The sequence below is a fragment of the Helicoverpa zea genome, chromosome 26 (genome assembly GCF_022581195.2).
Source record: "Helicoverpa zea isolate HzStark_Cry1AcR chromosome 26, ilHelZeax1.1, whole genome shotgun sequence".
NCBI classification, from domain to species: Eukaryota; Metazoa; Arthropoda; class Insecta; order Lepidoptera; family Noctuidae; genus Helicoverpa; species Helicoverpa zea.
The window spans coordinates 8,079,227-8,093,920 of record NC_061477.1 but is presented as its reverse complement, the minus strand read 5'-3'; the positions used below and the strand labels follow the sequence as shown (position 1 = coordinate 8,093,920).

Here is a 14,694-nt window from a genome sequence, read left to right as displayed (position 1 = left end):
TTAACGGGGTCCAAACAGCAAGCATTCTAGTGTTTATAGAAAGACTAGCGGTTCTCCGCAGTTCTACCTGACTCCTAGAAGAATTACTTCCCGCATCCGAATAACAAGTAGCCCATCTCCTTTCTTAGGCTCTAGACTATCTGTGTACCAAATTTCAATTAGACCGGTTCAGTAGTTTTGCCGTGAATGCGCGACAGGTGACAGATATCCTCACATGGTTAGGATTATTAGATTTGTATCAGAATTATTTTTTTGATAAAATATGTTTATTTAAAATCCCCCTCTCTGATTTCAGGACATATACCACGTGACGGGACCTCTCACAGAGTTACAGATAGCCTACATGTGTCGAGAGACTCTGACCGGCCTGTCTTACCTCCACAGTATGGGCAAGATGCATCGGTGAGTATGTCGAGAGTTTGGACTTTAAAACTGAGAGTGTAGGGTTGAAAGTTGGGTGACGTGTTGTTCTAGTGGAAGTTGATGATGAATTTACTCTGCTTCTATATGAGTATGTAGTATATAGTGAGAGTTAATTGATCAGGGTACTGTTGCCATTGGGGTTTTAAGAGCTAGATATCACCAAAACGAGAAGTTTTTAAGCAACCAATAGAATTTCCCCGCTCAGGGATACTTTCGATAAAAGTGGGCTGACAAGATGTTTGAATAACGATATTCTATTTATTAACCGATTTCCCAAAAAAGAGGAGGTTCTCAAATCTGATGTTTGTATTTTATTGTTTAAAAACTTTTCCATTTCGCTTTGGTGAAATGACCTTATGCTAGTCTTCCAGAAGAAACCGACAGTGTTAAAATAATGTACAAATTAGAGAGGAATTGGTGTTTTGGAATATGTATTTTGTGTGTGATTTTCTTCATCTATTCTCAAAAGATCATTATCTTAACTATGGTTTTGGATCAGATTAGACCTTTATAGTCATTGTACAGCCTAACCATCTCGTACAACTTATTCAAAACAGCAGAGCTATATAAAACAGTCAGGCACAATAACAATACATAAGTCAGAAACATTTTATCAACATCTACAGCTGTATAACAATAGCGGAGTGACATGGTGTGTTCCTACTATGGTTGCTGTTTCTATAGAAATATGTATATTGTCGAGTGAAAGATTTGACGTCATAGTTCATGGCTTTTTGTAGGTAGTATGAAGTTAGTTTAGAAGTCTGTGAGATGTGTCGAACCTTCATTTGCCTAGCCTTTTACCAACTATGTTTGGTTCGGCTTACAGTTCAACTAGATGCAGTTGGGTACTAGTGTTTTACATGAAGCGACTGCCCATCTGATCTTCCCAACCAGTTACCCGGGCAACTTAAAGACAGGTTGACAGATAGACCAACCGAGGAAACATCTGATGTTCTATTGTTTATTACTTAATATATAGAAAGTAGTCGTCCACTGGAAGAATCTCTATTCAAAATTCCTTTTTTACTACAACTAAGCACTATTCTATCTTCTAAAATAGCGACTTAAAAAGCCTGGTATTCTGGCTTCAGACTGTCAAAGTTCAGTCTGTACAGACCGACCGTGGCAAGCATACCCTTTGACCTAGATTTTCTCAAATACTTATCACCTTTCCAGCGACATAAAAGGTGCGAACATCCTACTGACGGAGTGCGGTGACGTGAAGCTGGCGGACTTCGGCGTGTCGGCGCAGATCACCGCCACCATCAATAAAAGGAAGTCTTTTATTGGGACGCCTTATTGGATGGCGCCTGAGGTACGGAAATTTCATTAATCTAACTAATATTGAAGTTGGTAAGCTTCTGTTATAGGGTTTACTAGCTACCCGTGCGAACCTCTGCACGCGAACCCGTGTAAAAAGTCCCATCCCCTATATCCGTCCCTATAGCCTTCCCCGATAAATGGGCTATCTAACACTGAAAGAATTTTTCGAATCGGACCAGTATTTCCTGAGATTCAAACAAATGAACTCTTCAGCTTTATAATATATTTTAGTATAGATGAGAAAGTTTGTATGGATGACATTTGCTTCATGTAAAAGCTATCGAGTGGGTTTTGATGAAACTTGCCGATTCGTGTAACACAAGATTTACTTTTTATCCGGCTTCGGAAACTTCCCACAGGAAGCGGTTGAAATCGCTGGTAGAAACTAATCCTTAATATTGTAAATGCGTAATTATGTAAGGATTCATGTATGTACATGAGTTCTAGCAAAAACTATTAAATAAATTTTAAATACTTTGACATCATATTTCAGGTGGCTGCGGTAGAACGTAAGGGAGGATACAACCAGCTCTGTGATATTTGGGCTTGCGGGATCACTGCTATCGGTAAGCTAACTTTTATTCATTTAAGTTATATAAAACATCATCACCTAACTAGTCCTGACTGATGTAGACGCCAAGCCGATTTGTTTGCGTACAATTGAAATACGATACTGTCAATATGTCTGGAGTACTGTGAGATGAGCGTGTGAATGTTTCATTATCATTACAAAGTATAAAACAAAGTCGCTTTCTCTGCTCCTGTATATGCTTAAATCTTTAAAACTACGCAATCGATCTTTATGCGGTTTATTTATAGATAAGGTGACTGAAGAGGAAGGTTTATATGTAAAATAACATCCATAAAATAGTGGAGCATTGCAACTGTGCGAAGCCTGCGTGGGTCACTAAAAAAAGCCAATAGGCATGGTGACAGGGTTAAAAAATTGTGATTCTAATTAGTCTGCATTTTAGACTGACCAAAAATATTAGACACATATTTTTTTTATTTTCACAAAACGGTAAATATGCTACAAACCAACCATTTCATTGAATGGTGTGCCTCTGAAAAGGGTTACCCAATTTAAATATCTTGGCTATTATGTTACAGATGACCTTAAAGATCAGGTAGACATGGATCGCGAGCGCAGGACTCTGGCAGCTAGATGCAATATGTTGGCCCATAGGTTCGCTCGCTGTAGCGTAGAGGCTAAGATTACCCTTTTTAAAGCTTATTGCCAGAATTTCTACACTGGCTGTGGGTCAACTATACGCGGAAGGCCCTAGATGTTCTGCGAGTGCAATATAATAACGGTTTCAGAGTGCTGTTGGGGCTGCCAAGATTTTGTAGTGCGTCTACTATGTTTGCTGAAGCTCATACAAACGACTTCTATGCGATTATGAGAAATAAGACCGCCTCTCTGTTGAGTAGATTACGAAGCAGCTCCAATAGCATTTTGAAGACGTTATCTGACCTGAACGACTCCCGTATGTTGAGCCATTTTATAAAGGTCATAGTTCGTCAGGACATACCCTAAATAATTTTAATTTTAATTTACTAACCCTTAGGTATAAGCATTACTAACAAGTGAGCCTATGTAGCTTCAATAAAATAAAAATTATAAATTATTAATTAATTATATCTATTAAGATATAACGCGACAAAGTTTGAGAGTGGGGGCTCAAATATGTACTCAGACGTGACGTGAGACAAAATTTAATCGTGTTATATCTTCGTTGTTTTTTGTTTGTGAGAGAAAATAATGTCCATTATTTTAAGGTTATCTGAAAGACGGACTAATTACTTTTTTTCAGTCATCATGCCTATTATAACTGGCCACTGAACATTCTTGTTGTTAATGAAGAACCTTATAAGACGATAATCACATCACACAATGTTTTTCTCTATAGTTCGGCCATTCAGAGAATGCGTTCCTGACACGTCGCGATTGAACTGACGACGTAACTTTGCAATGGCGTTGCAGTTACGATAAAAATATTTTTGCTGGTTGTTTACCGTTTTAACAATTGAGGAGCATTAAAACAACATTATTATATCAATAATCAATGAATGTTATTACGTCGTCAGTTCAATCGCGACGTGTCAGGAACGCATTCTCTGAATGGCCGAACTATAACAAAACAACCCCCTCCCTCTTCCAGAGCTAGCAGAACTGCAGCCCCCGATGTTCGAGCTGCACCCCATGCGGGTGCTGTTCCTCATGTCCAAGTCGGGCTTCAAGCCGCCCTCGCTCAAGGAGCGGGAGCGCTGGTCGGCGGTGTTCCACGCCTTCCTCAAGCTGGCGTTAACTAAGAACCCCAAGAAGAGGCCCACGGCTGATAAGTTGTTACAGGTTAGTAGTTGTTGAGAAATTCTACTAATTTGGTAGTTTTTGGGAGGGGATTAACGTATGTAAGTATTTGGGGGTACTTCAATTTTCTTTTAGTAATTACTAGCTCGTTTCTCACGGTTCCACTTGCGTCCCGTGTAAACTATTTCCCATCCAGATAAAATATGGCCTATGTCACTCAAGTGAAAGATTTTCTTCAGATTGGTGCAATAATTGCCTTTAGGGTACTAACCTGCAAAAAAATCTTCTTTATAGTATCTATTAGTGGTACAGGTAGCGAGAGAATGCATTAAATCGATCTAAGGATAAAGCTGTACGATACCATACCAACTCTTATTGGACTCGGGTATTTCTCTTGAAAAGTATATCCCATCTTTAAAAATACCGTTATTATAAAAGATTGACTTTATCATAACATCATCATTTATTAACATTTCAGCACGCGTTCTTCCAACAAGACATGAGCAAGCGGCTGGCGATAGAACTACTGCACAAGTACTCCAACCCTCCCAGCCACTGCAATACCGAGCCTGATGAGGATACCGTGAGTTTTATCAGCATCTGTCTAGTAATTAGCATCTGTCTTGCCATTTTCCCAACTGTGTTGGGGTTGGTTTCCAGTCTTATTGGATGCAGCTGAGTGTCAGTGTGTCACATGAAGCGACTGCCTATCTGACCTCATCAACCCAGCTACTTCGACGATTGGATATTTACCTATCCCTTAGTAAGGACGTTTGGGCTTTTGTCTATCCGTATGACTTCTATGGGTCTTCAAATGACAGTTGGGGACTCATCCGTTTTCTTTCGACTATTGCTTGTTACGATAAAATGGGACTTATGTGGTATGGTTTTTCACTTCAGTGTAATTCTTCGGTGTAACTTTAGTTTTAACACGAGCGAAAGTTCTAATACAAAATTATCCTTTCACAGGCCATGTCAAACGTCCCGCAACGCATAGCCTCAAAGCACACCGGCCGCGGCGGACGCCGAGTCCTCGCCGAACAAACGCAACAGCGCCACTCCAACAACCACGTGCGTCCGCGCAGCCTGCTCACCGACCACGGACTGCCGGCCACGACTCGTCCCACCTCTCTTATACACGACGACGCCATCGCGACAGCCAATCGCGTGAGGCTAATGACGGGGGAGGGGCGCGAACCGGCCAATAGGAGGTCCGGAGTCTACGATGATTCGCCAATCGTTGATCTGGACGCGGACGATGACTTGAGTGTACGGTCTATGCCGAAAGTGATTAATTTTAGTGCGGAGGTTAATAGGAGTTGTGATGGGGATACTATTAAGAGGAGTGGTGAGTATTTTTGTATATAACATATTTTTAGTTTGTCATAGTTCCTGGATAATTATGGCCTTACTACAAAAACTTTAACCACTGTTCTACACTTGTCTAAAAAAAATGTGGCTCCAAAATGAACCATATGTCAACGTCATAATTTGACATTTTTTTAGACAAGTCTTAAACTGACGTTAAAAAGTTTTTGTGGTAAGACGGTTAAAGTTTAAATATATAAAATACTAGCTTCCGCCCGCGGCTTCGCCCGCGTAGAGTTCGGTTATATCGCGTTTCCAAGAGAATTCTTCAAAAGTCCAGGATAAAAATTATCCTATGTTCTTTCTCAAGATCAACTCTATCTCTGTACCAAATTTTATTAAAATCAGTTCAGTGGTTTAGACGTGAAAGCGTAACAGATAGACAGACAGACAGAGTAAAATAAGATCTGCCAACACTAATCACAAATACTACTATTTTTAATTATTTTTACAAATCTTCCAGCGTACCACAGACAATCTAGTGAAGATTGGAGCGTAGCTTCACTCATGAGTTGTCCCAAACACAATCCTTTGACACAAGACTTGTCTACGGACACGATGCCATCTAGCGAGAAGTAAGTTCAACTACAATTTTTGTACCCCCTTAGTTTTTCCGTTACTTTTCTTGCTTTTTTTTGGTCACTTATATATTTATTTTTAGTTTTTTTTTATATATATTATTTTTATTATATTTTATAGCAAGTGGTGTCGGGTGATCACGGGTGATGATATTTTGAACATGAGTTTAAGGTATTATAAATAAAAAATACTTTTGGCCTCGTAAAAAAAAAACCGCAAAATTTTTCGATTTTTTTTCTTATTATTTTTCTAACAGTTAGGGTTTTCTTTGTGCTAATTAATTTTTGGTGACGGTTTTTTTAAGTTTTGATTTTTTTTTATTTTTTTTAGATTTTTTAAAGTATTTTTTTTACAAATGATTTTTTCCTGAGTGTCGTGTGATTGCACAAAATGATAGAATAGTTACACATTTTGATTATGCGCATGATTTTTCGATGCGATGGTTTTCTGTTTGGCTTCTATGGTTTCTCTATGGGATATTCTCTATGGGCTATCGTTGTCTATGGATGCGCGAGGTAAGGAGTTTTTATTCGCTGTCTATGGCGCTGTGTTGTTGCCTTCAGTGTGTGTTTTGGAAAAAAAAAGAAAAATGTCTAAAGTTAATATAACAAAATTAATAAGCTATCTTTCAACAGCAACACATATTTTGTTATGCAAATTTAGACCTTATTACAAAGTCATCAAAGTCAAAATATCAGCCAACAGTGAATAGTCTTAAATTTTTTAATGGTTCGCCCATATCGACGGAAGGACCTGTGGAAGTAGTTCTATTATACAGAGTGTGCAAAATGAATTGTGGATATTTATGGAGCATGTTACATTATGCTGAAAGTTAAATAAAGTAAATATTTGACACTGAAATGAAACTACCGTGAATTAACATTTCTGATTTTCAAGAAACACCAAATATGTGTTATTTATAATCTGCTAATTAAAACCTCGCAACTTAGGTACCTACATGATTATTATTATATTATATCCACAAATAATTTGAAAGCATTTTAGTACTTGCGAAAATCATCGCAAACCTTTAGAGAGAAGCAACAGAAATCCTTCAAATACATACAAATTACGATAAAAACATCGCAGTTTAGCAACGTGAAGTGAGTATCATACTGTTTATCTCTTGTTTTAGGAGCCTCTTGCAATATATCGATGAAGAGTTAATGCTCAGGTAAACAGAGAGGTTTCTTTGCATGTAACAGCGTAATATGTGTGTTTTATGTCCTTAGAGCTTTTAACGCTGATCGGAATAAAAAAAAAAAGAAAAAAGTTAGTAAAAATGCAAAAAAATGTGGTGGTAAAAAAACAACAACCTGTATTTGAACAAAATATTCCGAACAGCCTGTATTTAGATTTAGTTTAGTTTGGTAAAATGTGTATAATAGTTTTATCATACATGAACCAAAGTTAATGGGTGTTTTACAGACTTTTTGTGATAATTAAACGTAAACTTAATTTTGAATGTTTCTCCTGCACCAATTTTCTATACTAATATATGTTTGCAACATAAAGGCTCCGAAACTATGGAACTGATTTGAAAAATTCATTCACTGGTGGGTTCACTATTCCCGAGTAGTTATATTGAATCCCGTTATGGGCAGTCAGTAGTTCCTACGGGACGCGGGACCATAGGAAATTAGCTAGTTAAGTATAAATTCAGAAAGACAAATTCTAAACAAAGAAACTAGACAAGTGTAGAATCTTTTGGAAATAACAAAGTGATTGTATAACAATTGTATTCAGATTCTATTGTTATTTTCTTGTTATAAAAAAAAGCATAGACATTTGTTGTCTAAATCGTTTTCGACGAACCATCTATCTAAATACATTGTGAGGGTAATCAGAAGCTAGAAATTCTGACAACCAGTCTTACTAAGGGGTATCAGATTTCCCGGATAACTGGTTCCACTAATGTCTATGACAAGCTTTATTGATGTCGATATCAATCTGCCGCTGACGAATAGAAAAATACATAAAAAGTCTGTAAATATAAAAAATAAATACACAAATAAAGTTATCAGAATATAGCAAAGCATTTAGCAAAATAGTTGGTAGTCCTAGCATGAAGCATGTTCAATTATACAGCTTCGCAGCTTATTCAAATAATATAAAATAAACATAAACAAGAGTATATTACGAACCCCGTAAAACCATATTCCGATTCTCACAGTATTAAAATAATTAAAAGATTTATATCCCACCAGCACCACTTGTTATTTTAACACGAATAATCGTATAGCTTGTCAACGTGACACGTAACATTATGACCCCTCCCACATTTGTGTCTAACCGCACTCGAAATAGCTTCAAAACAAACCTAACAGCACTGCGACATCCCCCAAAAAAGCTACTAAAACTACCACGCAAAATCTACCAAAATGGTAATAATTTAATTCCTTACAGGGCAACTCTACCTTTAACGGCAGAAACCGCGAACATGGCGCAGGGTGGCAACACTGCGCTATCGATGCACGACCAACACCTCTCGCAATGTATTCAGTTAAAACAGAATTTCCTCAACAATTCTACGGCGAATATTTATCAAAATCTCACGTCGACCTTCCAGAGTCCTATAGGTGCTTCTAGACTATCCATCGACGACCCTCTCTGCAGGAAAATAGGCGAAGATATCATGTACGTGGACCAACAAGAAAACGACCACTTGGACCTCCAAAGAAATGCCAACTGCGAATGTGGACTGTGCCCTAAACCGGAACCCAGAGACAATAACACATTGAGCGATCTACAAAGGTCCGTAGCAAAATGTTCCTGTGACGTATGCAATTCTAACGGAGATATACTAAGTTACTACAGGCATTGTTCAAACCAAAACACCGACTCAGGCATTGTTTACTGCGAAAGCTGTAAAAAGCAAAAAATATCAGTATCCAACTTCAGGGCTTTACAGATCGCAAATAGGTTACGAATTTCAGAAGACGATAAGTTACAAAATGGGGCTACAGACGATGACTTGTGTAGAAAAATCGATATGAGCTTAAATATGGAAGAAAAGGCTTTTGAACATAGGAAAAAACATAATAGACATCATTCGGATTCGGTGACCGCTGGTATAGACTTAAATCAATTTTGTCAGTGTGAGCTTGACGTGAAAAGGAAAACTTCGTCCGTTGATGAGATTTTCAAAATGGTGGATGAAAATGGGCGGGACGTTAAGACGGAGGCAATCGACGAAGAAGTTAAGACTACGCAGAGACAACGGAGTTTGTCTGACAGCCAGAGAGATAAGGCCAAAGTTGATAATAAGGGTGAGTTCTGTATTATGTCAGGGGTTATTATTTTTAATTTTTTATTGTAACTTTGTGTTTTGTTTTGTGTGCTATGTTTTAAAGCAGATTTCGTCATCATATGGGAATACTCTAAAGATTTACTGTCACCTAATTATGTTAATTTTCGTAAAAAATATGGTGTTTATGAGTAATGGATTAAATAAATAATGGAAAATACAATATGAAGCCAAAAAATCTAGGTCTATAATCTTGAGAGTCCCGAGAGTAATAAGAACGACTTGTGTTGAACTAATGTTGCTTCATATGACAAGGAATTTGATACGAAAGATTTCTTATGAAACTTGTTTATCAAAAAAAATATATATTAGGTATTAGCGTGGAGTGACAGTCACCACACAGCAAATTTATACACACAATGTAATACTATTCCTTTCATCCCCCAGTAGTGGTGGTAGAAGGAGGAACTCCCCCCGTGCCCCCGCGGCGGGGGAGATCACGCCGAGCCCACACACCCCCGCGCGCCGCCCCCAACGGCCTGCCCCCCACGCCTAAAGTGCATATGGGGGCATGCTTCTCTAAGGTAAGGATATACACTTATTTACCCCTTTATTAATCAGCTATTTGTATCTAATCTTCTGTATACACTATATTATGTCTGCGTTGTATAAAGAGATAAAATTATGTATTTTAGTATGAAGAAACAATTACTTAAATTAAACTAGATAAATAAAAAAATATCTATTTAAAAAAAGGTATCATGAGCGAACTCATCATCCTACATTTAATAAAAAAAAGAACGAAGAGATAAAGAGATTTAATTAGAAGTAAGCAGTACCTTTGTACTATTTTGTGTTACTTCTACTTCTTTCATGTGTTTACTGTCCTATACAGTACATAAATGGTTAAATAAAAAAAATATGTACTAGAGTTAATATGACGAACAACACTTTGAAATGTCCATTAATATAAATAACCATATACATAACATTTTAAACGTTATTTCATACAAATAAAAGATTCATTCAATACATTTGTAACCTGCAGGTGTTCAATGGATGTCCACTGAGGATCAACTGTACAGCTTCATGGATACATCCCGACACGAGAGATCAACACATACTAATAGGTAAGTTTAGATACATTACGCAAAATATAACAATTTTTTCTCTATTTTTTGAAGCCTTCGTCACTTTGGTTATGTGTGAAATCTTATTCGACCTATAAGAGTCAACATTTATGATAAATAAATACTTTTCAGATTGCTTGAACTTCTCATTCCGAATTATTACGCTCATAATCGGTATTCTTTCAATTATTAATTATGTCCGAGGTCATTTTTTTCTAACCCCTTCAGAAAAATAGGCAATATTTACTTCAATTGTGTATCTTATATTCGATTTTATGTTTCTGTTTGTTTAAAGCTTGTTTCTTTTATATTTAATTTCAATAATTAAAGAGCAAGAGGACGACTTCAACTACCAATGTTCACTAACAATACTTTATCCTAAAGAGGTATTAAATAACACCTATTTACCCACAGGAGCGGAAGAAGGCATCTACACGTTGAACCTGAACGAGCTGCACGAGACGGCGATGGACCAGCTGTGTCCGCGCCGCACGATATGGATGCACGTCATCAAGGATGTGCTCATGTCGCTCTCCGGTAATGGTAGTCCAACACTTATGTTTATTGCCTATTCATGTAGCTAAAGGTGGTTGGGTAACGTAGTTTTTGATGATGGTAGAAAAAAAAAATAATTAAATGAAGGGAATCTATATGAAATTGCTTGATATGAAAATTGATTTAAAATTAAAATTGTTGTTTTTTTAAATATGAATTATAATTTGTGTTTTAATTAAAAATAAATAAGAAAAATTTCCAACGCAAGTCCATAAAATTAAAGTATCAAACAATTTTTGCACAGACGATGTTAACAACTCGTAAAATATTGATCGATTATTTGTGTTTCTAGAATAAACCCTAGTTCCGCTTGTTTCTCGAGTAATTCATCTGGCAATACAAGACTTTATTTTTTTTTCAGACTGGCATATTATATCTTTATGAATTTACAGAATCTCAGCTTTGTACGACTTCAAGTTAATAAAACGTAGTTAAAAAAAAAAAAACAATTTTTCTCTATATAGTACCAAATGTTTAGCTAATTTAAACTTTTTTTGTTTTGACACCATTTCTTACACATAACTGTTACCATGTTCTCCAGGTAAAACAGCCTCACTATACCGTCACGAGCTGCTGGCTCTGTCAGGCTCGGCGCGAGGGGCTCGCTCGCTGCGAGGCTTGGCCCCGCGCCTACTGCCGCGACGCTTCGCTAATACTACGCGCGTTCCTGATACTAGAGGTATGTACTCGTGTCATAAATAAATAATTTTTATTTACTAAAAGTAACTTACATTGATGTTGAGCTAATAAGCACAGCGTGTATGCTTGTGGCTCAGAGTGCGATACTTACTATTACAGAAGAGTTACAGGATTTTCGGTATGAAATTCTGTTAGATGAGGATGTTGGAGCGTCAATTTAAGTACTTAAAGAAATAACTTACACTTTATTTCTTTCGCATTACGATTATTTCCCTGACATTTCGAAACTTATCTAAAAAGTAGCAATAGGTCTATACTAGTCTATAGGATCGATACCACTCAATCCAAGAGCCAAATTATTCGATATTATTAAATGATCGATTCAATTTGACTTGGTTACAGGACTATAGCTATCAGCTACGAATTCTAAAGTTTTTCATCTTATCAAAGAGCTATAGCAGCCCACTTCGGATAAACAAATCTACTCGACAAAAATATATCAATCCCTATAATGTGTTTAACTGCAGGTTGCATGCGGTGTGCGGTGGCCCGCAACCCGTACAACGGGTACAAGTACCTGTGCGGCGCCACGCCCGCGGGGCTGTTCCTCATGCAGTGGTACGACCCGCTCCGGAAGTTCATGTTGCTTAAGGTAAATACTTGTTAAGATATTATTAATTAAATTCTTGTTTAATAGGTGTTATAAACGAGAAAGTAAAAGAGTTCTCGACATGCAACTTGGCAAGAAGCGTGAGATTCAAACAAGTCCAATTTTTTTCAAGCAGACATAATTCCCAATACATGATGTCAATAACCATAGAATAATGCACAAGCAATAACGGCCACTTTTCTGTATGGTTTAGTGTACTATGTGCAAGCTCACACTTATTAAAGAACCCAAATACTTGCCAAGTTATACGCCGGCTACTGTAACTCTGTCTTAAGAATGCGGTTGTTTGAACGTGCTAATCTCAACAACTACAATAGATTTGAATAATTATTTGTTTTAGATAGCCCATTTATCGAGGACGAGGGTGCCAAGTAGTTCCCATGAGACACTGATGAAATTTCTGGCGGAATAGCTTTATATTGCATTAAGTTAAAAACTTTGCGAAATGGGACTCGTTATGCATTAGTTTTTTTTTTACTTTAATTCAACAGTGTGGTACTTTCAGACCCACCGACTACATATATGTATTCTACTATTTACCGTGAATTTTGACGTAATTTTTGCTTTTAAAGGACATTTAAAGAACCCATCCCTAGGTTAAGCTCGCCGTTGTGCATTATCTCTCTGTTTTCAGTGTGTCAAATGTACTTACATGTAATGTACTTACATATATAGTTAATGAAAGTTTATTGCGCCACTTTTTCCCACCAAAACACATAGGATTAGATGAAGGACGGCTGTTTTGGGGGCTGTTTTTCAGCCTACCTTCAATAAATTATTTTTCATTTCTTCGTGAATTCGATGTTAATATTATTTTATTGTCCTAGAACATAGAATGCGTCCTCCCGTCCCCGCTGCTGGTGTTCGAGCTGATGATAACGCCGGAGCTGGAGTACCCGCTGCTGTGCGTCGGCGCCACGCGCAAGCCGCTGCGCCTCAACCTGCTCAATATTAACTCTGGTACATAGACATACTATCTATATACGTACATTATATTGTGTATAGATATGGTGAGAATTATTAAAAAATACCCAATTCTGGTGTAGTTAAAAAGCTCGATCATTTCATGAAAAAGTTGTATTACATCACTCAGTCTAACATGGCACACGAACTCGTATACCGTTGCATGCAAGGAAAAGGGTCTGAGACGTTTCATGATAGCATTTTATTAAGTCAGCAGAATTACGACACGACTACGTAGTAATCAAACAAACACACATAGAATTAAGAAATAATTTGTCTTTTTTAATAATAATTTTGTATCACTCTTTGCATCTTCTAAATCATGTATCATGCAATTAGTGTTCACAATGGAATATATATTTTGCCAAAGAAAATCAAACGTTTTAAACATTCTGTCAGACAGTTCAACCCCTCCTTTTGTCCTAAACAGGCATAAAGACTTAATTATACCATAAAGAATTGTATTTACTACCAAAACACTAACTAAGCTGTATTTTCTTGTTCCCAGGTGCGACATGGTTCCACTCGGAAGAGTTGGAGTCGTGCGTGGGCGGCTCCAACACCGTCATCCCGCGCCCCGAGCGACTCCACACGCTTAGAGCTGTGCATCAGCTTAATAAGGACTCCGTAAGTAGCACTAAACTACTTAAACGATTTGTGTGAAATTTGGTACAGACATAGCATAGTTTAGAACTTTAGAAAGGACATAGGAAAAATTGTATTACAAAAAATAAAAAAATAAAAATCTGGACATACAGCGCCATTTATTGGTCAAAATTCCCCATCAATAGAGCAGGAATTATGTGGGTATAACCAAAAGTCTGCCGGAATTCACTATTCCACGCGAACAAAGACGGGCAAACCTTAGATTCCAAATAACTTGGGATAGGAACAGAGCAAGAAGAAGACATTGTTTAAAATATTCTTCGTATTTTTCTTTGTAGTTTTTTGTGTTTCTGTGTTAAATATTTGAAATATTATTCGTAAATTTTTTCAATAATGTTCACATCAGTTTTTGAAATATTCTCAGTAATTTTTTCCAGATGAATCTAGCGCGAACTACCTTCTTTTTGCGTTTAGTTTTACAATTATGCGTAACTATAGGGCGCTTACACAAAACTGCAATGTGATGCTATATTGTTCTGCAACCCGATGCGATGCTATTTTCTTTGGCAACCCGTTTGGTACGGTAACCATACTTTCGCAGTTTTGTGTGGGTGCCCTTAATTAGATATTGTCCTATATCTTTTTTGAAACAAAATGACTGACTTTTTCCCCTTCAATTTCCAGGTTTTAGTATGCCACGAGAACGTAGTGGACATAATCCCGGTACTACCGCCGTCATGGCGACACGACGACGACAAGCGCCGCAACAAGCTGCTGTCGCGGATACAGTTCGACTTCAACATCGACAGCATACGTGAGTGTACAGGGGTCACTAGGGGGTCATGTGGTCACGCTGGAGTCATTTGGGGTCTTGGAT

At 37.4% G+C, this 14,694-nt stretch overlaps 1 protein-coding gene across 7 annotated transcripts in view; it reads left to right on the top strand.

The window, feature by feature from the left end:
* The window catches only part of LOC124642928 (mitogen-activated protein kinase kinase kinase kinase 5), a 36,954-nt gene that overhangs the window by 19,192 nt on the left and 3,068 nt on the right, over nucleotides 1-14,694 (top strand). Inside the window, exons 3-20 of one of the 7 annotated variants that reach the window (XM_047181689.1) lie at nucleotides 296-402; nucleotides 1,603-1,741; nucleotides 2,243-2,315; nucleotides 3,912-4,102; nucleotides 4,539-4,643; nucleotides 5,030-5,408; nucleotides 5,892-6,003; nucleotides 6,128-6,178; nucleotides 7,143-7,181; nucleotides 8,414-9,276; nucleotides 9,705-9,838; nucleotides 10,303-10,384; nucleotides 10,799-10,921; nucleotides 11,481-11,618; nucleotides 12,106-12,230; nucleotides 13,076-13,208; nucleotides 13,720-13,838; nucleotides 14,502-14,631. In XM_047181689.1, the coding sequence (XP_047037645.1) occupies nucleotides 296-402; nucleotides 1,603-1,741; nucleotides 2,243-2,315; nucleotides 3,912-4,102; nucleotides 4,539-4,643; nucleotides 5,030-5,408; nucleotides 5,892-6,003; nucleotides 6,128-6,178; nucleotides 7,143-7,181; nucleotides 8,414-9,276; nucleotides 9,705-9,838; nucleotides 10,303-10,384; nucleotides 10,799-10,921; nucleotides 11,481-11,618; nucleotides 12,106-12,230; nucleotides 13,076-13,208; nucleotides 13,720-13,838; nucleotides 14,502-14,631 (3,043 nt within the window). Of the gene's footprint in view, nucleotides 1-295; nucleotides 403-1,602; nucleotides 1,742-2,242; nucleotides 2,316-3,911; nucleotides 4,103-4,538; nucleotides 4,644-5,029; nucleotides 5,409-5,891; nucleotides 6,004-6,127; nucleotides 6,179-7,142; nucleotides 7,182-8,413; nucleotides 9,277-9,701; nucleotides 9,839-10,302; nucleotides 10,385-10,798; nucleotides 10,928-11,480; nucleotides 11,619-12,105; nucleotides 12,231-13,075; nucleotides 13,209-13,719; nucleotides 13,839-14,501; nucleotides 14,632-14,694 lie in introns of all 7 variants that reach the window. The other 6 variants (XM_047181687.1, XM_047181688.1, XM_047181686.1 and 3 more) reach the window with 6 other exon arrangements.